The following is a 26,982-nucleotide window of genomic DNA, read 5'->3' on the forward strand; positions in this document are numbered from 1 at the left end:
GAAAAACTTGAGCAGGGAATCAGGGAACTGAATGACAATATGAAGCGCACAAATATATGTGTTGTGGGTGTCCCAGAAGGAGAAGAGAAGGGAAAAGGGAGAGAAAAACTAATGGAAGAAATTATCACTGAAAATTTCCCAACTCTTATGAAAGACCTAAAATTACAGATCCAAGAAGTGCAGCGCACCCCAAAGAGAATAGACCCAAATAGGCGTTCTCCAAGACATTTACTAGTTAGAATGTCAGAGGTCAAAGAGAAAGAGAGGATCTTGAAAGCAGCAAGAGAAAAACAATCTGTCACATACAAGGGAAACCCAATAAGACTATGTGTAGATTTCTTAGCAGAAACCATGGAAGCTAGAAGACAGTGGGATGATATATTTAAATTACTAAAAGAGAAAAACTGCCAACCAAGACTCCTATATCCAGCAAAATTGTCCTTCAAAAATGAAGGAGAAATTAAAACATTTCTAGACAAAAAGTCACTGAGAGAATTTGTGACCAAGAGACCAGCTCTGCAAGAAATACTAAAGGGAGCACTAGAGTCAGATACGAAAAGACAGAAGAGAGAGGTATGGAGTAAAGTGTAGAAAGAAGGAAAATCAGATATGATATATATAATACAAAAGCCAAAATGGTAGAGGAAAATATTATCCTAACAGTAATAACACTAAAAGTTAATGGACTGAATTTCCCAATCAAAAGACATAGAATGGCAGAATGGATTACGACCCAGCAATACCACTGCTAGGTATCTACTCAAAGGACTTAAGGGCAAAGACACAGACGGACATTTGCACACCAATGTTTATAGCAGCATTATCTACAATTGCAAAGAGATGGAAACAGCCAAAATGTCCATCAACAGACGAGTGGCTAAACAAACTGTGGCGTATACCTACGATGGAATATTATGCAGCTCTAAGACAGACTAAACTTATGAAGCATGTAACAACATGGATGGACCTAGAGAACATTATGCTGAGTGAGTCTAGCCCAAAACTAAAGGACAAATACTGTATGGTCCCACTGATGTGAACTGACATTCGAGAATCAGCTTGGAATATATCATTGGTAACAGAGACCAGCAGGAGTTAGAAACAGGGTAAGATAATGGGTAACTGGAGCTGAAGGGATACAGACTGTGCAACAGGACTAGATACAAAAACTCAAAAATGGACAGCACAATAATACCTAAGTGTAATGTAACTAGGTTGGAACACTGAATGAAGCTGCACCTGAAATATGGTTTTTTGTTTGTTTGTGTGTTTGTATCTTTTGTTTTTATTTTTTCTTTTTCCTTTTTATATATATATTTTTATTAGTATTATTACTTTAATTCTCTTCTCTGTATTAGCATTCTATATCTTTTTCTGCTGTTTTGCTAGTTCTTTTCCTAAATCGATGCAAATGTACTAAGAAATGATGATCATACATCTATGTGATGATACTAAGAATTACTGAGTGCATGTGTAGAATGGAATGATTTCTAAATGTTGTGTTAATTTCTTTTCTTTTTTTTGATTAATAAAAAAAATTTAAAAAAAAAGAAAAAAAAAAGAAAAAAGAAAAAAAAAAAAAAAAAGAAGCTAGCAGATACTGCCATGTGTTTTCCAGCTGAGAGACAAACCCCAAACATCATCAGCCCTTTCTTCAGTCATGGTATCTCTCTCTGGATGCCTTAGTTTGGCCATTTTTATGGCCTTAGAAGTGTAACCTTGTGACATAAAAAATTCCCTTTGTAGAAGCCAATCCGTTTCTGGTGTATTGGGTTCTGGCAGTATTAACAAACTAAAAGAGATTTTGGTACTGAGAGTTGTAAATACCAAGCACATTGGAATGAATTTTTAAATGAATAAGGGGAAGATTCTGGAAGAGTTATGAGGATCTTCATAGAGTGGGCCTAGAAAGCTTTGAAGAGACTGTTGGTAGAAATGTAGACTCTAAAGATACCTTCAATGAGGATTTAGACAGAAATGATGAATGTGCTATTGCAAAGTGGGAGGAAGGCACTCCTTGTTTTAAAGTGGGAAAATTGACTACTGGTTTTGGATGGAAGGCAGATTTTTTTTTTAAATTAATTAAAATTTTTTTTTTAAATACCAAAAAACACCAAATAAATGCAAACATTCGTAATTTTTTATCATTCCATTCTACACATGTAATCAGTAATTCACAATGTCATCACATAGTTGCATATTCATCATCATGATCATTTCTTGGAACATTTGCATCTATTCAGAAAAAGAAATAAAAAGAAAACAAAAAAATTCATACATACCATAACCCCCAACTCTCCCCCTCACCGATCACCAGCATTTCACTCTAAATTTATTTTAGCATTTGTTCCCCCTTTATTCCATATGTTTTACTCGTCTGTTGATAAGGTAGATAAAAGGAACATCAGACAAGAAGTTTTCACAATCACACAGTCACATTGTGAAAGCTATATCATTATACAATCATCTTCAAGAAACATGGCTGTGGAATACAGCTCCACATTTTCAGGCAGTTCCCTCCAGCCTCTCCACTACATCTTTTTTTTTTTTTTTTTTTTTTTTTATTAAGTAAAGAAAAAAAAGAAATTAACCCAACATTTAGAAATCATTCCATTCTACATATGCAATCAGTAATTCTTAACATCATCACATAGATGCATGATCATCATTTCTTAGTACATTTGCATCGATTTAGGAAAAGAACTAGCAAAACAACAGAAAAAGATAGAGAATGTTAATATAGAGAAAAAAATAAAAAAAATAATAATAGTAAAAAAAAAGAAAAGGAAAAAGAAAAAAAAGACAAACAAACAAGCAGACAGACAAACAAACAAAAAAAAACCTATAGCTCAGATGCAGCTTCATTCAGTGTTTTAACATGATTACTTTACAATTAGGTATTATTGTGCTGTCCATTTTTGAGTTTTTGTATCTAGTCCTGTTGCACAGTCTGTATCCCTTCAGCTCCAATTACCCGTTATCTTACCCTGTTTCTAACTCCTGCTGGACTCTGTTACCAATGACATATTCCAAGTTTATTCTCGAATGTCGGTTCACATCAGTGGGACCATGCAGTATTTGTCCTTTAGTTTTTGGCTAGTCTCACTCAGCATAATGTTCTGTAGGTCCATCCATGTTATTACATGCTTCATAAGTTTATCCTGTCTTAAAGCTGCATAATATTCCATCGTATGTATATACCACAGTTTGTTTAGCCACTCTTCTGTTGATGGAGATTTTGGCTGTTTCCATCTCTTTGCAATTGTAAATAACGCTGCTATAAACATTGGTGTGCAAATGTCCGTTTTTGTCTTTGCCCTTAAGTCCTTTGAGTAGATTCCCAGCAATGGTATTGCTGGGTCGTATGGCAATTCTATCTTCAGCTTTTTGAGGAACCGCCAAACGGCCTTCCACAGTGGTTGCACCATTTGACATTCCCACCAACAGTGGATAAGTGTGCCTCTTTCACCGCATCCTCTCCAGCACTTGTCATTTTCTGTTTTGTTGATAATGGCCATTCTGGTGGGTGTGAGATGATATCTCATTGTGGTTTTGATTTGCATTTCTCTAATGGTCAGGGACATTGAGCATCTCTTCATGTGCCTTTTGGCCATTTGTATTTCCTCTTTTGATAGGTGTCTGTTCAAGTCTTTTTCCCATTTTGTAATTGGGTTGGCTGTCTTTTTGTTGTTGAGTTGAACAATCTCTTTATAAATTCTGGATACTAGACCTTTATCTGATATGTCATTTCCAAATATTGTCTCCCATTGTGTAGGCTGTCTTTCTACTTTCTTGATGAAGTTCTTTGATGCACAAAAGTGTTTAATTTTGAGGAGCTCCCATTTATTTATTTCCTTCTTCAGTGCTCTTGCTTTAGGTTTAAGGTCCATAAAACCGCCTCCAATTGTAAGTTTCATAAGATATCTCCCTACATTTTCCTCTAACTGTTTTATGGTCTTAGACCTAATGTTTAGATCTTTGATCTATTTTGAGTTAACTTTTGTATAGGGTGTGAGATACGGGTCTTCTTTCATTCTTTTGCATATGGATATCCAGTTCTCTAGGCACCATTTATTGAAGAGACTGTTCTGTCCCAGGTGACTTGGCTTGACTGCCTTATCAAAGATCAGATGTCCATAGATGAGAGGGTCTATATCTGAGCACTCTATTCGATTGCTTTGGTCGATATATCTATCTTTATGCCAATACCATGCTGTTTTGACCACTGTGGCTTCATAATATGCCTTAAAGTCAGGCAGTGCAAGACCTCCAGCTTCGTTTTTTTTCCTCAAGATGTTTTTAGTAATTCGGGGCACCCTGCCCTTCCGGATAAATTTGCTTATTGGTTTTTCTATTTCTGAAAAATAAGTTGTTGGGATTTTGATTGGTATTGCATTGAATCTGTAAATCAATTTAGGTAGGATTGACATCTTAACTATATTTAGTCTTCCAATCCATGAACACAGTATGCCCTTCCATCTATTTAGGTCTTCTGTGATTTCTTTTAACAGTTTTTTGTAGTTTTCTTTACATGGGTTTTTTGTCTCTTTAGTTAAATTTATTCCTAGGTATTTTATTCTTTTAGTTGCAATTGTAAATGGGATTCGTTTCTTGATTTCTCCCTCCGCTTGTTCATTACTAGTGTATAGAAATGCTACAGATTTTTGAATGTTGATCTTGTAACCTGCTACTTTGCTGTACTCATTTATTAGCTCTAGTAGTTTTGTTGTGGATTTTTCCGGGTTTTCGACATATAGTATCATATCGTCTGCAAACAGTGATAGTTTTACTTCTTCCTTTCCAATTTTGATGCCTTGTATTTCTTTTTCTTGTCTAATTGCTCTGGCTAGAACCTCCAACACAATGTTGAATAATAGTGGTGATAGTGGACATCCTTGTCTTGTTCCTGATCTTAGGGGGAAAGTTTTCAATTTTTCCCCATTGAGGATGATATTAGCTGTGGTTTTTCATATATTCCCTCTATCATTTTAAGGAAGTTCCCTTGTATTCCTATCTTTTGAAGTGTTTTCAACAGGAAAGGATGTTGAATCTTGTCAAATGCCTTCTCTGCATCAATTGAGATGATCATGTGATTTTTCTGCTTTGATTTGTTGATATGGTGTATTACATTAATTGATTTTCTTATGTTGAACCATCCTTGCATACCTGGGATGAATCCTACTTGGTCATGATATATAATTCTTTTAATGTGTTGTTGGATACGATTTGCTAGAATTTTATTGAGGATCTTTGCATCTATATTCATTAGAGAGATTGGCCTGTAGTTTTCTTTTTTTGTAATATCTTTGCCTGGTTTTGGTATGAGGGTGATGTTGGCTTCATAGAATGAATTAGGTAGTTTTCCCTCCGCTTCGATTTTTTTGAAGAGTTTGAGGAGAGTTGGTACTAATTCTTTCTGGAATGTTTGATAGAATTCAGATGTGAAGCCGTCTGGTCCTGGACTTTTCTTTTTAGGAAGCTTTTGAATGACTGCTTCAATTTCTTTACTTGTGATTGGTTTGTTGAGGTCATCTATGTCTTCTTGAGTCAAAGTTGGTTGTTCATGTCTTTCCAGGAACCCGTCCATTTCCTCTAAATTGTTGTATTTATTAGCGTAAAGTTGTTCATAGTATCCTGTTATTACCTCCTTTATTTCTGTGAGGTCAGTAGTTATGTCTCCTCTTCCATTTCTGATCTTATTTATTTGCATCCTCTCTCTTCTTCTTTTTGTCAATCTTGCTAAGGGCCCATCAATCTTATTGATTTTCTCATAGAAGCAACTTCTGGTCTTATTGATTTTCTCTATTGTTTTCATGTTTTCAATTTCATTTATTTCTACTCTAATCTTTGTTATTTCTTTTCTTTTTACTTGCTTTGGGGTTGGTTTGCTGTTCTTTCTCCAGTTCTTCCAAGTGGACAGTTAATTCCTGCATTTTTCCCTTTTCTTCTTTTCTGATATAGGCATTTAGGGCAATAAATTTCCCTCTTAGCACTGCCTTTGCTGCGTCCCATAAGTTTTGATATGTTGTGTTTTCGTTTTTATTCGCCTCGAGGTATTTACTAATTTCTCTTGCAATTTCTTCTTTGACCCACTCGTTGTTTAAGAGTGTGTTGTTGAGCCTCCACATATTTGTGAATTTTCTGGCACTCCGCCTATTATTGATTTCCAACTTCATTCCTTTATGATCCGAGAAAGTGTTATGTATGATTTCAATCTTTTTAAATTTGTTAAGACTTGCTTTGTGACCCAGCATATGGTCTATCTTTGAGAATGATCCATGAGCACTTGAGAAAAAGGTGTATCCTGCTGTTGTGGGATGTAATGTCCTATAAATGTCGGTTAAGTCTAGCTCATTTATAGTAATATTCAGATTCTCTATTTCTTTATTGATCCTCTGTCTAGATGTTCTGTCCATTGATGAGAGTGGTGAATTGAAGTCTCCAACTATTATGGTATATGTGTCTATTTCCCTTTTCAGTGTTTGCAGTGTATTCCTCACGTATTTAGGGGCATTCTGGTTCGGTGCGTAAATATTTATGATTGTTATGTCTTCTTGTTTAATTGTTCCTTTTATTAGTATATAGTGTCCTTCTTTGTCTCTTTTAACTGTTTTACATTTGAAGTCTAATTTGTTGGATATTAGTATAGCCACTCCTGCTCTTTTCTGGTTGTTATTTGCATGAAATATCTTTTCCCAACCTTTCACTTTCAACCTATGTTTATCTTTGGGTCTAAGATGTGTTTCCTGTAGACAGCATATAGAAGGATCCTGTTTTTTAATCCATTCTGCCAGTCTTTGTCTTTTGATTGGGGAATTCAGTCCATTAACATTTAGTGTTATTACTGTTTGGATAATATTTTCCTCTACCATTTTGTCTTTTGTGTTATGTACATCATATCTGGTTTTCCTTCTTTCTACACTCTTCTCCATACCTCACTCTTCTGTCTTTTCGTATCTGACTCTAGTGCTCCCTTTAGTATTTCTTGAAGAGCTGGTCTCTTGGTCACAAATTCTCTCAGTGAGTTTTTGTCTGAGAATGTTTTAATTTCTCCCTCATTTTGGAAGGACAATTTTGCTGGATATAGAAGTCTTGGTTGGCAATTTTTCTCTTTTAGTAATTTAAATATATCGTCCCACTGTGTTCTAGCTTCCATGGTTTCTGCTGAGAAATCTACACATAGACTTATTGGGTTTCCCTTGTATGTGATGGATTGTTTTTCTCTTGCTGCTTTCAAGATCCTCTCTTTCTCTTTGACCTCTGACATTCTAACTAGTAAGTGTCTTGGAGAACGCCTATTTGGGTCTATTCTCTTTGGGTTGCGCTGCACTTCTTGGGCCTGTAATTTTAGGTCTTTCATAAGAGTTTGGAAATTTTCAGTGATAATTTCTTCCATTAGTTTTTCTCCTCCTTTTCCCTTCTCTTCTCCTTCTGGGACACCCACAACACGTATATTTGTGCGCTTCATATTGTCCTTCAGTTCCCTGATCCCCTGTTTAAATTTTTCCATTCTTTTCCGGATAGTTTCTGTTTCTTTTTGGAATTCAGATGTTCCATCCTACAAATCACTAATTCTGTCTTCTGTCTCTTTAAAGCTATCATTGTAGGTATCCATTGTTTTTTCCATCTTTTCTACTTTATCCTTCACTTCCATAAGTTCTGTGATTTGTTTTTTCAGTTTTTCTATTTCTTCTTTTTGTTCAGCCCATGTCTTCTTCATGTCCTCCCTGAATTTATCGATTTCGTTTTTGAAGAGGTTTTCCATTTCTGTTTGTATATTCAGTATTATTTGTCTCAGCTCCTGTATCTCATTTGAATATTGGTTTGTTCCTTTGACTGGTCCATATTTTCAATTTTCTGAGCATGATCTGTTATCTTCTCCTGGCATCTGGGCATTTAGTCAGATTTCCCTGGGTGTTGGACCCAACAGGTTGAAAGATTTTTCTGTGAAATCTCTGGGTTCTGTTTTTCTTATCCTGCCCAGTAGGTGGCGCTCGTGGCACACGTTTGTCTGCGGGTCCCACCAGTAAAAGGTGCTGTGGGTCCTTTAACTTTGGAAAACTCTCGCCTTGTGGGAGGTTCCCAACCGAAGTGGCTTGGAAGAGTGCCAGCTGGCCCGGGGATCCGAACACGGGGAGGGTCGCTGGCCACCGCAGCCCGGGAGAGCGCCCGTCCGAATCTCCTAGCCGGCCCGGGGTGCCAAGTGTGGCGAGATGGTGCCAGCCGCCGCGGCCCGGGAGAGTGCACCGTTCCCAGCCGGACTGGGAAGCCACGTGTTTGGAAGGGACCCCGGTCACCGTTCTCCGCGGCTTGGGTATCTCTGATCCAATTCTCCCAGTTGGTCCGGGGGTCCGCGCATGGGGAATGCGCCAGCCACCGTGGCTTGAGGGGATCGCCTGTCCAATTCTCCCAGCTGGCCTGGGAAGGAGGAAGGGAGGGACTCCGGCCGCTTTCCGCCCCAGCCCGGTAAAGCCCGCGCCCCCAGCGATCTCACCGGAGCGGGTTCTCACAGCCAGTCAGCCGTTCCAGAATGGGGTCCGCTGTGTTCTTGATTCTGTCGTGGCTCTGGAAGCTGTTCTGTATTGTTTCTACTCCCCTAGTAGCTATTCTGGAGGAGGAACTAAGACCCGCACGTCTTACTAAGTACATCTTTTTTTTTTTAATTTATGTTTTATTTTAGTTTTTCAATTTATTTATTAATTAAAAAAATTAACAAACCAAATAAAACATTACATATATAATCAGTAATTCACAATATCATCACTTAGTTGCATATTCATCATTTCCTAGAACATTTGCATAAATTCATAAAAAGAAATAAAAAGACAATAGAAAAAGAAATAAAATGAAAACAGAAAAGAAAAAAAAATATTATACCTACCATACCCCTTACCCCTCACTTTCATTGATCACTAGCATTTCAAACTAAATTTATTTTATCATTTGTTTCCCCCATTATTTATTTTTATTCCATATGTTCTACTCATTTGTTGACATGGTAGATAAAAGGAGCATCAGACACAAGGTTTTCACAATCACGCAATCACATTGTGAAAGCTATATCATTATTCAATCATTCTCAAGAAACATGGCTACTGGAACACAGCTCTACATTTTCAGGCAGTTTCCTCCAGCCTCTCCATTACATCTTGAATAGCAAGGTGATATCTACTTAATGCATAAGAATAACCTTCAGGATAACCTCTCGACTGTGTTTGGAATCTCTCAGCCATTGACGCTTTATTTTATCTCATTTCCCTCTTCCCCCTTTTGGTCGAGAAGGTTTTCTCAATCCCTTGCTGCTAAGTCTCAGTTCATTCTCGGGTTTTTCTCAGTCCCTTGATGCTGAGTCTCAGCTCATTCTAAGATTTCTGTCCCACATTGCCAGGAAGGTCCACACCCCTGGGAGTCATTTCCCATGTAGACAGGGGGAGGGTGGTGAGTTTGCTTGCTGTGTTGGCTGGAGAGAGATGCCACATCTGAGCAATAAAAGAAGTTCTCTTGGGGGTGACTCTTAGGCCTAATTTTAAGTAGGCTTGACCTATCCTTTGTGGGGTTCCGTTTTATATGAATAAATCCCAAGATTGGGGGCTCAACCTATAGCTTTGATTGTTCCCACTACTTGTGAGAATATCAATAATTCAATTTGGGAAAGTTGAATTTTCCCCTGGAAGGCAGATTTTAAAAGTCTTCCCAGCTGAGAGAGTAACCCATACATCATTGGCCTTTTCTTGAGTCAATGCGTCTTTCTTTGGATGCCTTAGTTTGCATATTTTTATGGGCTTAGAACTGTGAACTTGTAACTTAATAAATTCCTCTTATAATAGCCAGCCTGTTTCTTGTATATTGCATTCTGGCAGCATTTAATAAACTCAAACACCTGCCTAGGCCCTGAAATGCATCTTCTGTGTAAGGAGGGGATGGAGAAGACCCTCTGGGCTCTGCCCTGGCTTTGTTCCCCTGCCCACATGGAAGACAGAGAATTGAAGTTATCCTACCTTAAGTCCACGGTGGGCCTTACTCTGTGGCCAGCTGCCTGCCTCCCTGCCTCCTGCATTATTGTAGGTCAGCTGTGCCAGGCCTTGCCCAAGCAGGAGCGGGAGAGTTTTATAGGTGCCCTTGTGGCTACGTATCCTGGGTGGCTTCGGGGTTCTGGGTTGGGAGCATGTCTGGGTTCGATCTTGTTGCCTTTTCAAGGTCTGTAGCAGCTAAAACCATTGCTAGCACTTGTGTTTTCTGAAACCAGCCTGGCAGCCTCCTTTAGCTGTGACCCTGGAGTCATCCCTTTATGTGGGCAGGGGTGAGAGTGACAGCTTGTGGTTGCATTTCATGTGCAGTTCGTGTGGGCTGCGTTGTATCTTCACCCTGTCAGCATGTGCTTCTCCCCAGGCCTCTGAGGCCCACTAACCCATCCAAGGCATTTTTATGGGGTACGGAATTCAAGAACCTGATGAGGGTTCTAACCTGATGAGGGATAGAAATCTGTTACATGAGAATCAAAGTCTTTCAACTACTTTTCAAATGAAAGAGCTTTCTTTAGCCTCCCCCGCGCCCAAATGCACGACTAAGCCCAAGAATAGAGGAGATAGAAGTGGTGCCATCCACTGGGGTGACAGTGGGTCTGGAAGTCCTGAGGAAATCTAGCATCTGAGGAATGGAGTTGGAAATCCTGGCATGATTTGGCTGTGCAAGAGGGCTGAGTGCCCCGAGGTCTGCCTTAGCCAGCAGGCACTTATAATCTGCTGCTGCTGTTGCTTCCGCCTCCACTGCTGCCCACTGGCTCTTGTTAACAGTTCATACCCTGTGTGCTGCTCTGGGCTTTTGGTTCTCATCCCTTGTGCGGCCTGAGGATCCTGGGGAGGATTTACTGAGCTGCTCAAGTGGAGCTTGAGCGAGGTCCCTCAGCCTTTGTTCTGTGCCAGCTCCACTGTGTCAAGGCCTTTTCACCACCAGCCTGCACGGCTGACCTTTGTGTGCTGGTGGCTGGTCCACTTTTCCCAGTGTTTTATTACCTTGCTGTGCACCCCTTCCCTTTGACCACCTTCTAGTGACCCAGTTCCAAGGAGTCCCCCAGCAGGTGCATATCTCTCTAGGGCTGTGGGCGCCCACCCCAGGCTGATCTTTGCTTTGGTTTGTTCCTCCTGAGGTTGCTGGCAGGAACAGAATCAGAAATAAAGTGAGGATCAAGTTGGCGTCTGAAATGTGGCCACCCTGCAAGGAAGGAAGGGGTGCTTGAGAGCAGTGGTTATTACATGCTTTAGTCCCAGGACCCCTTTACACTCAGAAATGAGTGAGAACCCCAGGAGTGGCCGAGGGGCATGGTGGCACCATTTGCAGTAAGAGGGCATCTGGAGGAGGAGCTGGTTTGGAGGCAGAGCGAGACTTTATTTTGAGTACACTGTTTCCAGCAGAATCAGTTGAGGAGCTTTAATGCACTGGGTCTCAGCCCCTACTCCCAACCTCAGCCTTCTGAATCAGGTGTCTAGGGTGCGGTGAGGTTGTAATTCCAAATTTTCAGTAAGCTCAGCCAGATTCAGAAGCTATAGGCCTGGAATGTGTTTAGCTGCTGACAGGGAGGACTTGGTGGTGAGTGAGATGCAAAGGCCTTGCAGAGGGGTGATGACCAGGGCCCAGGGATCCCCGCTCCACTCTCCCCACCCTTTGGGAGGCGAGTGGTTTCTGAAGGGCTGGCAAGGCTTCAGTCCATCTGGGTTTCCCTTTCCAGCTGCACTGGGGGCTAGGCAGGGAGTCTGTGACCCTGGCTCCTGGTCTTCCCTCTAGAGGTGCAGACTTGGCTGTGAGGTCCACAGGAGCATATCTCTCGTGTTTCATTTTCTGTCCTGATGCCTGTGTCTGGCTCAGAGTAGGTGCGGGAATGACTGCCTGCCTGAACTCCTCTGTGCCTTTTCCACTGTCCATCTCAGCTGAAATGTTGCTTTGCTGGATATGCTTTCTCTAATGGCTCCATCTGAAGATCACCCCAGCACCATTTGGATCACATTTCTAGTTTACATGTTTCACGACACTTATTATCAGATATTTGTTTTTTTGTGGTGTGTTTCCTTCCACCACTGTGTCGTTCCCTGTGAGCAGGGACCTTAGGCCCCACCTGTCTTGCATTCTCAGTGCCCTGAGTACTGCCCGGTTCTTGTAGGGCTGAAGAGATGTTGTTGGGATTAGTGATTAATCTTATATCAATACTGGTATTTGAGGGCAGTGTGATGGTAGCTCAGTGGCAGAAGTCTCACCTGCCTATGCAAAAAAAAAAAAAGAAAAAAAATACTGTACAACTTTTTTGCCACTCCCTCTTCTTATCCCCTGTCGAGTGTTGAACAGATTAGATACATTACATTAGAAAGTACTAATTCCAGCCTGCTGGCGTCCTGCCATGATGACTGGTGCAGTAGGATTCTTGAAAGAACCATTTTCACATATTGTTGTTAGGCCTTTTCAGTTCCTCAGTGTCAGTCCTGCCAAGAGATTTTTTTTTTCATCATGTAGTTGTATATTCATCATTATGATAATTTTCTTAGAATATTTGTAGCAATTCAGAAAAAGAAATAAAAAGAAAACAGAAAAAAATTTCATACATACCATACCCTTTACCCCTCCCTTTCATTGATCACTAGCATTTCAATCTACTAAATTTATTTTAACATTTGTTCCCCCATTATTTATTTATTTTTAATCCATATTTAATCCATATGTTTTAGTCATTTGTCCATAAGGTACATAAAGAAGCATCAGATGCAAGGTTTTCACATCAGATGCAAGGTTTTCACAATCATACAGTCACACTGTGAAAGCTATATCATTATACAATCATCTTCAAAAAACATGGCTACTGGAACACGGCTCTGCATTTTCAGGCAGTTCCCTCCAGCCTCCCTGTGATGCCTTAGCTAAAAAGGTGATATCTGTTTAATGCGTAAGAATAACCTCCAGGATAACCTCTCAACTCTGGAATCTCTCAGCCATTGACATTTTATTTTGTCTCATTTTTCTCTTCCCCTTTCGCTTAAGGTTTTCTCAATCCCTTGGTGCAGAGTCCCAGCTCATTCTACTGCCAAGAGATTTTGCCTTAGTTACTGCATTATCTGCTTCTGGTTGTCTGCTGTTTCTGGCAATTTGACGAATCAGGGAAATAAGGTGCTTTTTGCAGTTAGTCATTCACAAGTGATATCTCACTACATTTAAACATATGCAGAGTATAGTGAAACGGGCAGGCTTTTTAAAACCAAATTATTTATATTTGTTAGAATTGGCATAATGAGCTTTCCTTGACCCTAAAAGAATGGCACTTTTAAGGAGGCAGAACAGTGGAGTACAAATTCATTTATACCTCACTCTTTACCCCGGCCTGAGAATGTTTTGTAAACTGATTCCTGACTATCAGCTTCATGGGGAGAACTCTTGTTGCCCTGATCCTTGGGTCCCAATGTGCCAGGGACGAAGGGCACTTCCAAAGGAGCCAGGCTTGTTCTGTTGACTGAGGACCTACAGGCAAATGAGAGTGGGCTTTTTGGCCCTGGCATATGCTGTTCCTTTACCGGCTTCCTCTGCTGGGCATACCCATCTAGACACTGCCAGCACTGCAATTCCTGCTGAGGCCGGGCCAGGTTCCCTTTCTGGGCCCTGCTACACTGTGCTGTTCCCAGCAGCAGCTAGGCTGTGTTGGCTTCACTTGTTTCTGGAGGGCAGGAGGTTTCATGCTGGTGTTTTCTACCCTGAGCACAGTGAGTGGGTGCCTCATGAATGTTCATTGATTTGAGTAGACGTTTGAATTTTCTTGCTGTGCTTTGCTTGGGGCTCTGGCTCTCCCCTCCTTAGCCTACAAGCTCTCTCAGGGCAGGACCTGTGTCCATTTTTCCCCATCTGTGTCTTTTTTGTACCTGGAGCAGCACCTGTCATGTGGCACTGGAAGTGCTCAACAAATGGCCGTGAAACGAATGGATGATATGGTAATGCCTCTTCTCCTGGTCCCAGCTCTGGGAGGTCCCTGATGTGAGTGGTGATAAGGAAAGTTTCCTAATAGCCCTCAGACTTGGTGCCTTCATATATTCTATTGTGTGTTTGACTTGAACTTCTTGTCATTTAATTTGTACTCATAATTAATCATTTTTTCCTCTTTTTCTTTTAATAGGGTGGGGGCAGAGAGGCATTTATGAGAGCCCAAGAAATACTTATTTGTCTTATAATCCATTTGTTAAACTCTTCTAGCAGGTATATATTCTGGGGATCTGATCCATAGGTCTTTTCTTCTTCCTCTTTTCATTTTTTAAAATCTGTCCTTTTTTATGGTGAGACATAACAGAACAGAAGGGTTTCTATAACATATATGCCCAATTTAAAGAGAAAATTAAAGAATGAACTTCACAATCCCTGCCATTGGGTTTAAGAAATAGAATAATAACAGCATCTCTGAAGTCCCTTCTTTGCCCCTCCCCCAAACATTTTCCCCTGCCCCAACAAGTAACCATAATCTTGAATTGTGGTTAATTATTCCCTTGCTTTTCTCTGTAGGTTTATCATAAGTGTTTGTTCTTTGTGTGACTGTATAGTTTTTCCTATTTTGATATTTATTTTTATGGATTTATGGTCAACATTTTCAATTGGCATTGCTCTTGTATGTTTACAACATAAAATATAGAACACTCTTAAAACAAGTGATAACTTTGTGCTTCATGTCTGAATTACTCAATATTCACCTTCAAATATGTTAATTTACACCCCAGATTATGTGCTTAAGTCAAAGTGCCTTGATAAGTTGGCAAAGCCTGGAGGAATCTTTATGTTCAAAATGAAGTATTGATATGACCTGGCAATTTCACTCCTAGGTTTATACTTCAAAAAATTGGAAGCAGGTACTTAAAACAGATATATTTGTCTACCAAAGTTCATTGCAGCATTATTCAGAATAGCCAAGAGGTGGAAGCAACCCAAGTGCCTAACTGCAATATGTGGTATATGTGCACAATGAAATATTATTCAGTTGTAAAAGGAATTAATTTCTGATATATGCTAAACATGGGAGAACCTTAAAGGCATCATGTTGAGTGAAATGAACCAAACATAAAATACAAATACTGCATGATTCCACCCGTATGACGTAACTGGGATATGCAGATTCATAGAATTCAGAAAGTTACCAGGAATGGTGGTGAGGAATGGAGAGCTAATGCTCAGCAGGGACAGAGTTTCTGTTTGGGGTGATGGAAAAATTTTGATAATGGATGGTGGTGACCGTAGCACCACATTGTGAATATAATAAATGACATGGAATTGTATGCTTCAAGATGGTTAAAATGGGAAATTTTATGTCATGTATGCTATCACAATAAAAATTTTTAGAAATTGAAGTACTGAAAAGAAGCAGTGATATATTTACATACCAATGCATAAGTAAAAAATCAGTGAATAGTTAGAGTTTTCCTTGTTTAAGAGAAGTTAGACTTCTATTTCTGGCAAACCGGCACCCTCAGGGCCGTGGCTGTCCGCATAGTCATCTTGGTCCACGCAGTATTTCACTGTCAAGGCACCTTGACTTGAGCAGAAATATGAGAGGTAAATGAACAGATGTGAATGGGGTGAATGCGGAGTAGTTCACTCACAAACATGAAGTTATTGCTTGCTTTAACAGAGTTCTACATTATTAATTATGCTGTAAACATACAATTGTAGTTGTCTTGGTACCTGCAGTGTTTCTCTCCAGTGTGGGCATATTTTATATGATCTACGGTTGCCTTTTAATCCACATTGGAGATTTGTTATAGACTTTTATTTTGATTTTATTCATCAGGTATTATAATTCGCTTGGGGAAATGCTCTTTGAATCATGTTGCAGAAGGTTGAGTTGCAAATCATTTCTACTTTCTGAAACCTACATTGCTCTTGTATTTTGAGGGACATAAATCTTACAGATCTTCTCAACACAGCTGTATATTTTGTTGCTCCTATCACAGAAATTATATCCACAGTGCTTTTTATGCTGTAGAGTCATATTGCTGATACATGTGGTAGAATTATGATGTTTTCAACCTCCTGAAATTAGATCTTTTTTTATTAAGTAATCTTGTGCACTGCTATACTTTCAATTTCAATATATTTCACTTTTTTGCATGCAAAACCCTCAGGTCCCTCTCTTGTACTGAAGTGCTGTTGGTCCGGTCCCACTGGGAGGCGTGTGTGGGATGTTGGAGGAGGTTTCTGATAGGAAACCAGAAGAGGCTTCTAGGGGGGGTCCTCTCAGGCCCCCTGAGAGACTTAGTGTGTGGAATTAGTGTGTAGATGGCACCCCTTAGGTTTCTGAAGTTAGGCAAGCATACTGGGTGCATCGGCAGCTTTTTAATTCCATCATCCCTTTGGCAGCAGGCAGTGGTAACTATTGCTATTTTTGCTGAATACAAATTGATTGGCAGAAAAGAGACTCTGCAAAGAGTTTAGAGTTTGAATTACTTTTAATGAATTTCTGACTTTCTAACAAAGACAAAATCAAGAATGTCCACAGAAACTTAATAGCTAATAATCTCCAGTGACTCTTCACTGTTAGGGCCATTTCGGCTCATCCTATGTTTTCATTAAACACGTCCACAGGGTTAGGGAGTCCTTCTGTTTTGTACTTTGGCACATGCTCTTGTTCTCAGCATGTTCACTGAACACGAGCTGGTGCTTTGGGACAGATCCGCCCTTTCTCCCCTGCTTCACCTTTCTGTGACATTTCCTGTGGCTTTTACCTGGCTGCTGATACGATCCCTGGAGTTTAGGAATACAAAGTTGTGGGAACTGTGGCCTCCTGAGGAATAGCCAGCAGATAGCCGAGGGCACGTGGGTGACAGCAGGTCCCAGAGGCAACCTCTGTCATCAACACTGCACCGTCGAAATGTGGAGCAAAGGCAGTTGCACAGGAACCCAGCAGTGACCGTGTGAACTTGAAAACAGAATTGCAGTGAGTGTTGTTCAAACTCCTGCTAGTAGCATTCATAGCAGGATCTAGGAGGATGTCCCAGAGGAGGTGGAATTTGCGTAGACAGTGGGATTTGGAGAGTAACCCCTAATTTCAGGCTCTACTCTTTTTCTCAGTTCCACCTCTCTTCTACCCATCCTGCCCTGGCCCTTCCTGAGATGTTTGTTTATTAGCTCTTTTAGGAAAAATGCCTTCAAGTGTGGCTTAGGCCTCCCGGGCTGCCACTGGCTGTTGTCCTTTTCTTTTTTAGTGCCAGTGTCTTTGTGTCTGGCTCCTGGAGGGGACTTTGTGACCCAAGATGCTCAGTGTGGGTCTGTGCATGCCTTCTCTCCTCTTGGAGGATCGGGCCCAGAGGCTCTCTGCAGAGTTGTCCCTGATATTTAACATTTGCTCTTTCTTTATTAAAGTTTTGGTAAGCACCATGTTCTCTTGTGTCTCTAAGGATTGGTATGACATTGCCCCAGATGTTTGTGTCTTGCATTAGATAGCAGTGTTGCCTGCTGGAATAAACTGACCTTGAAGGACTGGAACTAGAGGACACCAGGTCAGAGAGCTTAGCTTGGGATGGGTAGCTGCTTCTTGGGGGTTCCTGGCAGGATGTTTGTTTTTAAGAGGCTCTTTTTCATGATGGAAAAGGATCGAGGAGTCGTGTCTCCACTGCAGGGCCTGGAAAGTGTGGGTTGTAGGTCCCCCATTCTGGAATAGTGTGGAGGTGGGTAGGGTAGGCCCTCTCCTCAGGAGCTTGCCATGGGAGGCAGGCAGGAGAGGCTGTGAAGCCAGCATCTGGGGCCTCGGTCTGCCTGAGGAACTACTGGGGGGTTGGAAGCCACCAGCCCTCCTGTGGGGGCCACCCTTCCAGATAGGGCAGGACTGGGTTCTCAGAGAGGCCAGGGGTTCACTGAGGGTAGCACGTGAGGGCTTCTGGGGTCCTGAGGGAGTTCCAAGAAGCTGGGCTATGTCAGGAAGAGGGTGCCGGGCAGTGGATGGTGCCCCAGCTGCTTCCTTCTCCTGCCTTCCTGGCTGGGCGTGAAGCAGCTTGCAGGCCCCACCTTTGCATTTGGTTATTCTGTCACTGGGAGACCCTCAATGGAGGAATTACATACCAGTTTCCTTTAAAACATTTCTATCTGATTTCTTTTTTGGTTGGAACAGTCTAAGGTGCGGATAGAAGCCTTGGTAAGGAGCTGAAATTGGTAAGTAGCTGGTGTGGTGGAAATTCAGAGCAAAACCTGAAAAGCCAGGGCTGCTTAAAGCTTGCCTGAAGGCCATGTTGGGCACCCTGTGCCCCAGTGGGATGTGAACTAAAGGGAAGTGGTGTACTTGATTTCTGCCCCCTTAAAGTATCACGTTGATCTACTTTGAAAATGCTTGATTGAAAGAAGGGATGTGAAATGGCTTGTTGATGAGGCTTTTTACCAGTTTGCGAGTAAAAGCTTAGAAATGGGTAAATGTGTTCTTTGAAAAATGACTTTGGGTAGTTGTCTGATGCCAGGCGTGGAGGCCCTGCCGCATGCCCCTGTGTGTGGGGCAGGACATCTCCTTACCGCCTCCTCTTGGCTATGTCTTGCCTGTGGAGAGCTCGTCATGGTGGGAACCATGTCAGGATCATCCCAGGCTGACTGGCAGGGGTGCCATGAAGCTCTGATGGGCTCGAGTGCTTTCCTGGCACGGTGGGCCCCGTGGCAGTGCTGGGTTTGAGATGGGAAAACATTTGAACTCAAGTGTCAGAAGGCTTTGTCCTGAAAGGAGTTGTGGGTTCTGAGGACGGACACTCCAGGGGGGCAGTGGGGCCCCTCACCCTGCAGGGTGATTGTAGAGGATTGGGGGAGGCAGTTTTCTCAACGATACTCAATGGCTCTGATCGGAATTGCTACTTGTTGTGATTTCTGAACAAACAAATGAAAAAAGCCATAATGCATATGAAGTGATTCGAGATAAAGCATAAGGCAGCAAATCATATTCAGTGAAAGAAAATCACAAACAGAGGAGAAACAGAAAGAAGCGCTGTGACCTCAGAACCACATGAGTGGTTTCTGCGTGTGGCTGCTGTGCTGCCAGCCTTGGACACGCCAGCATAGAGGTGCCCCGTGCTCTGTGATGCTCTCTTCTCTGTCAGAGGCTTGCGCCAGTCAGTGACTGAGTGGCTGCTTGGGTCAGGTCTGTGCCAGGTGTCCTGGACCGCCCCCGCTGTGGGGTGAAAGGGTCCAGGGGCCTGGGGCCTGGGTTTCCAGTCACACAGCCCGGCCCCGGGAGGACACCCAGGTGGGCAGGACACGGGCCAGGGTGGGAGGGCAGATGTGTGGTTGGTGCCCGGGGCTGCAAGGAGTAGGGGTGGGGGCATGTTCCGTGGAACTTCTTTGGGATGGGGAATCCTTGGGGATGGGGGGGGCCTTCGGGACAAGGTGTTGAGACTCTTGCTGCCTGGTTCTATCCTTCAGGCTGTCCCTGTGGCAGGCGACATGACCCAGGGTTATTAGCACTGGGTCATGCACTTACAGTGTCACCAGGTACTCTTTACATGGAAGTCTTTTCTGCTTTATTACAATTAATGGAAGTTTTTCTCCTTAGGGGAGTCTAGATAAGGCTGATCTGCCGGTAACCTTTTTTTTCCCTTTGGTTTTATGTTTTTATTGAAGTGAAATTCATGTAACACTTGTTTATCTGCTTAAAATAAAATTATTTTAAAATAAACAATTCAGTGGCTTTTAGTATAAGTGCCCCTTGTTTTATTGTGTTTAGCAGATGTGTTTTTTACAAGTTGGGGGTTTGTGGCAGTGCTGCCTCGAGTAAGTCTAGAGGTGTCACTTTTCTAGAGGGGGAGGCATGGGCCCCCCTCCTGCAGCTTGGCTCCTCCTTTCTTTGGCTTTCAGGAAGCCTGGGGACCACAGCCAGCAAGGCACTGGGTGTGCCCACTGAGGCCAGGGGCTTATTGCCCTCTAGGAGACTGTCACACCCCTTGTGTTCCTCCAAAAACTGGGCTCATCTCGTTGCCAAGTGATTTTCCTCAGGTCTCAGGCCACTGAGGAGAAAAACTATATTTGTGCTCGTGAGTAGGCTTGATGTTGTGTGTGTGTTCACAAACTCTCTGAGTGTGGGTCATGGTTAGAAGGGAGTGAGTGGACAGGGGTTGCTGCACTGCCTAAATCACCAGCTTCTCGATGAGAGTGAGATTGCAAGGAGATGTTCCTGGGCTCTGGCTTTGCCTTCAGTGCACACACAGACACGTGCACACATGCACGCATGCACACATATACACACATGGATGTTGAGCCCCTGCTGCATGGCCGACTCCCTGCTGAACTTTTGGCAGGGGCATATCCATTAGATGCAGATCCTGCTTCCCAGGGGCTCAGCGGTCTATCTCTTTCCTGCTGTCGCCCAATAGGATGTGAACAGCAGGAGGTAGGGGTCAGGGGGTCTCCTGGGGTCTGCCTGCCTCATGCGTCCGACTCAGAGAGTTTAAGTGAGGATGGAGGAAGTTAGCAGAGGATGCTCAAATGTGGTGAACATTTAGTATTGTGAGTTCCTCTTGCTTGGGCAAGTACCTCTGTCATCTTCACCAGCGAATGCCCAGGGAATAGAGCCCCTGTACTTGGCCGCATGCCCAAGGCACTCAGACCGCTCCCCAGCCACCTTAAAGGATGGGCTGTTTGTGGCAGCCCCCACTTCCTTCCCCTACCCCCTGCGGTCTGCAGGGTATACTGTGCTGCCCCATCTCCAGTCTTCTGTTTAGGCTACCCTGACTGGGTGGACGCCACCCCGTCCTCTACTTGGTGGCCTTTCTGAGGCCTGGCTGTCTCTCTGATGACCCCAAGTCCTCTGCTTCCACTTTGATGCCCTACCTTGTAGGTACTTTGCATATTGCCCTGTTCACATCACTTGGTGCTTGTTAGTGGGTGTCCCTGCTCCTGGCTGGCCTGCAGCTTTTGACCGTGTGGTCGCTGCTCTGTGAGGGACCACGGGACAGCTGTGTGCAGAGAAAGGAGCTGAGAATACTGTACTCCACCTTGGAACAGCAGAGACAAATTCTGTCACTTGCTAAACTCTGTTTTCCTCTTCTGGGTGCTGGGCTTAGACCTCCGAGCAGGCCCCAGGACTTGGGAGTGCCAGCAGGCTGACAGACAGGAGGGTGTGTTGGTTGTAGGCTCCACTGTTGAGGCCTTGTGGGAGTGAGGGACTCTTGTAAGTGAATTTTCCACCCAGCTCGTGTCAGTACTAAAACTGTCCACTGTTGTGTGTAACACTCTGGAGTTATATCACATACTTCTGGGCCTCCTCTGTAAGGAAGTTTTAGCTGTTTCTTCACTACTCCACGTGGTGGACACTCATGGAGTCTGCACACCCGTTTTGTGGCCTTTTTCACCACACCGTCTGTGTGCAGGTTCCTGTGCCATGTCTGCTTCTGACCTCCTCCGGGCCCAGTGGCAGGGACCATTGGGCTTTACTGATGCCAGCTTGTGCATCAGCTCACCTATCTGCTGCACCACCCCACCTTACAGGTTTACCCAGGGGGCTGTGCAGTCCTCTAGCTGAGAGAGGACGTGGTCAGAGAGTCCTTTCCTACTGGGGTCCTTCCTTCTCATTGCCTCCACTGGGCTGAACAGAGGTGTCACTCTACCGGCTGTTCTGTCTTGTCACTGCTTCTGGCTTGCTTAACAGCAATGCACCTAACATAACACTCAAGCATCAGTACCAATTGCTTAGTTCTGTACATCATAAATACTTAAATGGTGCTGTGGTGCTAAGTGATTTTTTGTTTAAATAGGCGGTTCTCTCTAGAGAGCTGTGAAATTAAAATGAAAAATGTGTGTGAATATATTCACAGGAATGTGTTGCACATTCATCAAATATTTATTTGCTGCCTTCTGTGTCACTGGTGCTGTGCCTAGTGTGGGGCTTTAAATAGTGGTGGCCACACTGTTATGCATTTGGGGTCACCCCAGTCACTTGTGTGTGGGGCTGGGGTGGGGGGCTGGATTCTAGGGCTTGTTTCCACTGATTGCCTGTATACCCTGGGTTAAAGATTTTGCTGTTCACCTACTTTGCTTGTAAATGCTGGCATTGGTGGTGATTTGGGGAGGTGACAGCAGCCAAGTCCAAGAATATTTAAGATTATAGGCGATGTAGGGAGGGATTGACTTCCTAGGTTACCAATACAGTTGGTTTTGCAAGCTTTGGATTGTTTGGAAATAAGGAATTCATTCATTGATTTGCGCAGTCGTTCATCGAGCTTATTGAAAGCCTGGTGTGGGCACGAACACCATACAGACGTGGTCTCAGGCGGAAGCAGGCAGTAAAGGAGGTGTTGAGGCGCTACCACATTGGTCTGTTATGGGGAGAAGCAGGAAGGGAAATTCACAAAGCGGGAAAGGTCAGCTCCATGGAGGGGGCTGGGGGAGGAGGAGATAGGCATCAGCAGCATCTTCACTGAGGCTGCAGTGTTTGGGGTGCGTCTTGAAAGCTAGGTTAGTGGGAGCTCTTCAGAGTGAAGGAGGGACAGACTTTCCAGGCAACGGGAACAGGATGAGGTGCTTTAGTTCAGGGAGGCTAGAATGTGGGCACACGGCCAGGGAGGATCAACGCCAGCACAGCACAACCCCTCTGGGTTGGTCTTGTGGGAAGTGTGGACAGGTGACAGTTCCTAAGCTATGTGTATATGTGTGTGGTCCCAGGTGATGGGATTGTGTCGCACCATAGTAAAATCCCTCACAAATAAAGATGGAGAAAAGTGGGTGGGAATGAGGAGTTGTAAAGAGGTAAGACCACTGAAGGTGAGTATTCTAAGGAAAGGGGGGAGGCTAGGATAACTCCCACATTTGTGACCCAGGGAATGCCAGGGATTTTTTTTCTATGAGGAAAATGCTTAAGTACATTGTTGTGTATGGGCATAGCTTTCCAGGGATTTTAAAAAAAGCATTTATTACTTGAGGGGAACATTAACATGCATCCATTCATCTGTCCATCCATCCACCCATCCATCCATCCATCCGTCTGTTCACCTGCCCATCAACTTATTCACCTACCCATCCATCTAGCCAGCCAGTCATCCCCATCCATCCATCCATCCACCCATCCACCCATCCATCCATCCATCCATCCATCCATCCATCCATCCATCCATCCGTCCATCTGTCCACCCACCCATCCATCCATCCATCCACCCACCATCCATCCATCCATACAACCATCCACCCTACCATCCACCCCCTTATCCATCTGTCCATCCATCTGCCCACATATCCATGTGCCATCCATCCATTGCTGAGGAATTATTAACTGGCAGCCCAAGTGCTGCTGTTCTGCCCAACAGAGTGCTGGGACCCATGTCTTCTGAGGGCCTGGAGGAGCAGCATGCCTCCTCTCTGAGAGCCAGCTCAAGTAGGAATAGTGAGCCCACAGGTGAGGAAGATACTGCACTTTACATGTGAAGCCCTACAAAATTAAGATTATTGCAGTTTTAAAAAGAAATGAAATTGATGTTTGTGTTTATATTTTAATATTAGATACCTTGAAAAATATTGATAAATGTATTTTCAGTAAAAGAATGAATTTGAAGTAAAGTCGCTAGTGTATTTACTTTTTGCTTCATCACCTGTCCAATTTTCTTTCAGATTTTTGAAAGGATACTGTTTATATGGGCGATACGTCACCCCGCCAGTGGCTATGTCCAGGGAATAAATGACCTCGTCACTCCTTTCTTTGTAGTTTTCCTTTGTGAATACATAGGTAAGGCCATAACATATTTTTTCTCACTAACATTAAATATGAACTTTAGTGGATTTACTGTGTTACTATGCAGAATTACACTAATATAGAGAATTGCTTATGTTATTAATGACAACCAATAATAGAGAATAATAGTTTTCTCTGTGATGCTTTAAAGCAGTTTTAAAAAAATTGCTTTAAATCCCTGTGCTCAGTTACTGAAGACATTAAAATGCAGGTATTTTATTAATACCTTCTTTTGAATAATATTTGAAAAGACATGTGATATATTCAGGGACTGTGGTTTAGTTCTAATAGCCATGAAAGAACTGGCTTTAATGATCTGGATTTAAATGGATAAGGTTAAGGTGATAGAATATTATTTGACTGTTTTGCTTACAAGCTAAAAACGGAATCTTCTTTAATTGCATTTCTGTGGCATTTCAACACTTATCTACGTTTGATATACTGGTAACATTTTCTTTTATGAGGATATTAATTACATGCAAAATAATTAGTTTACAGAGCTTTAGGTTGGGTTAAACGGTTTCTTTTTGAGTACTATATATATTTTTTTCTTTCATTTATGTTGTAGCAGTCAACTGTAATATAACTTCACCTGTTTTGAACATATATATTTTTTAAATTCTGATAATATAAATAAGGAATTTGTTTTTTGTCTATGAATAAACAATAAATAAAAGAGCGGTCTTGCTCTTTAGCTTTAGCATTTTTATTTAAAACTAATTTTAATTTTTTTTTACATTAACTTCCCTGACTTAGGGTTTGCTTGTTTTTATTAGATTGTGCTTTCATTTATTTCATTTTCCTGTGTGCTTCAGATTTCCATCATTGTCATAATCTGGAGAGATTAAGTTTAATCGACTACAGATTATCCCCAGAGGATGAGAACATATCCATTTAGTAGATTTTATTGCTACACCTCTTATCCTTTGTTTCCATTTATTATTTCGTGGGAGGTTTTTCGTTGCTAAGCAGCTAATGAGAACTGCAGCTGCTTGCTCCCCAATCATCTCTTAAGAAGGAGAGAGGCCCGCTCCTGAGAGCTCTTGCTTTTCTGTTTCTTGCTCCCTCATTTGACAGATAATGAAAATGTTCTTAATGACCCTAGAACAGTAGGCCCTCTGTCAGTAGGCTACAGAGTTGTTAATTGAAAGAAGAAGTTCAACAGAGATGTGATTAGAGAATTGATATTCCATGTTAAATAGACCATTTAATTAATGTGGTAAATAAGTTTGTCTTAACTACTTTCCCACCAATTTATGTTGTGAGACCCAAGTGACTCTTAATGTATTTGCCAGAATTACCAGTCAGGTAGGACCGAGGACATGGCCATGGTGTTAATAGTCCAGAAGAAAGAAAACCTGGAGGAAATAGAATTTGTGTTCTATAGGTGATATCTTCAGATAAGCTCAAGGAGACTTTCCTTGCCTCTCTGCCTCCTTGCAACCCCTAACCCCCCTCCCCAACATGGACGGATGGACGCACACATGCTTTGAGTGAATGTGCCATGTTGCTTTGGAACCTCTGTGTAAAATGGACCACTCATTTATGGCAGTTGACTATTCCATTGGGTGGCTGCATTTTAGTTTTGGTCCTGGCTTTCTAATGTGCTCTTTAGTCCTTTGAGCTCTTGTTTCTAGGCTGGGGAATGTTAATATTCTAGCCATGTTCACTCTTATGATGTCATGCCTGCCTCATGTTTGTTTTTCTCATGAAGCTCACTTTTTGTGCCCACTGCAGTTGGCAGGTCTTCCTGAAGCATGGCAGTGGTGTGGGTCCCCCATGGAGCCCTGGCTGTACATGCTTGTAGCTTGGCCAGCAGATGCTGTGTGGTCCCCTCCTAGTGCCTGTATCCCCGCTGGCTGGTAGGGGCACGGGTGAACAAGAGCAGCATGGCGCCTGTCTCCTCTCTCAGCTCATGGCCTTAGCAGGGAAGACAGATTTTAAATGAATAATTAAGAAGTTTAATTAAAGTAATTAAACAGGCATGTTATCAAGAGGAAGTATGGGGTGCTATGAGAATATAACCTTTTCTCTGGGCCCTGGGAGGCTTCTCTGATGAAGTAACATTTCAGGCACATCTTGAGGAATGAGCAAGAGCTTGGTCAAGGGCAGGTGTGAGGATAGAGGGAACTGCAGGGGTGCTAGCGTGGAAAGCACAGTTGAGGAGCCAGAGGGTATGCAGCGTGCTGATGAGAACAGTGACAGCCATGGCGCTGGGAGGGTGGGAAGGACAGGCATGGGTGGGACTGGGGCTAAGGAGACCCAGAAGCAACTTTGGACTAAATCGCCAGGGTATAGGAAGACATTGAGCAATGACATTTGTGTCTGCAAACCTGTACATTAACTTCTGCTTGGAGACCGGACTGAAAGGTGTTTGCGAGGAGCTCATGGACCAGGACCTGGACACCGTGTTGCCAGAGATGGGCAGAGACAGGAATGCCATTTGAGCTCCTGCTTGGCTGAAGTCTTAATTCGCTGGGTTTTTAAGCAAGTGAATCTCTGATGCTTTGCCTAGTGAAGATCTTTAAAATCCATTGTTTTCCTTCAGGGGTGCTGTTATGGTTTGGTTCAGATATCAACTTGGCCAGGTTGATACAACAGGTACCCAGTTGTCTGGTCAGGCCAGCACTGGCTGAACCGTTACTGCAAAGGCATCTCATGACTGGTTAAAAGTCCAGAAGGCTGGTTTGTTAAATCATCAGTCAGTTGATTGCATCTGTGTCTGATTATATCTATATCAACTAAGGTTGTGCTTTCCACAATGAGAAAATCCAGTTATTTGAATTAAATCCAATCAGTTGAGGGCTTTTAAGGGAGAAGAGAAAGTTTTTGCTGCTTCTTCAGCCAGCCAGTATCTCCTATGGATTTCGTCTAGGATTTTCATCGAAGTTGCCAGCCTCGCTCCTGCCCTACAGATTTTGGATTCTTGCATCCCCACAGTTACGTGAGACACTTTTATAAACCTTTTATTTACAGATATCTCCTGTTGGTTCTGTTTCTCTAGAGAATACTGACTAATACAGGTGCTTTCTAACAATTGGATTTATGTTTATGGTACCTGAGCCTCTTGGCAGGGCTTTAAATCTGAGTTCTGTTTATAACATGGGGATCAGAGTCACTTGGAGAGTCATGGGCATTGGAGAGGGGCCTGAGGTGCCCAGCCTTCAACTAGCCTCGCTTGGGGCCGGCTGGTGTTGTGCTTAGATTTCCCTCTGTCTTTGTGGCTGACGTACAGAAAGCAGTGGTAGGAAGTTGAAGGTATAGCATAGCTCCTGGGTGTGCAGAGT

At 42.8% G+C, this 26,982-nt stretch overlaps 1 protein-coding gene across 1 annotated transcript in view; it reads left to right on the forward strand.

Annotated features, from left to right (window-relative positions):
• TBC1D22A (TBC1 domain family member 22A) overlaps nt 1-26,982 on the forward strand; it is a 493,060-nt gene that overhangs the window by 186,487 nt on the left and 279,591 nt on the right. The window contains exon 8 of the mRNA XM_077169200.1: nt 23,575-23,689. Coding sequence (XP_077025315.1) covers nt 23,575-23,689 — 115 coding nt within the window. The remainder of the gene's footprint in view (nt 1-23,574; nt 23,690-26,982) is intronic.

The sequence above is a fragment of the Tamandua tetradactyla genome, chromosome 7 (genome assembly GCF_023851605.1).
Source record: "Tamandua tetradactyla isolate mTamTet1 chromosome 7, mTamTet1.pri, whole genome shotgun sequence".
NCBI classification, from domain to species: Eukaryota; Metazoa; Chordata; class Mammalia; order Pilosa; family Myrmecophagidae; genus Tamandua; species Tamandua tetradactyla.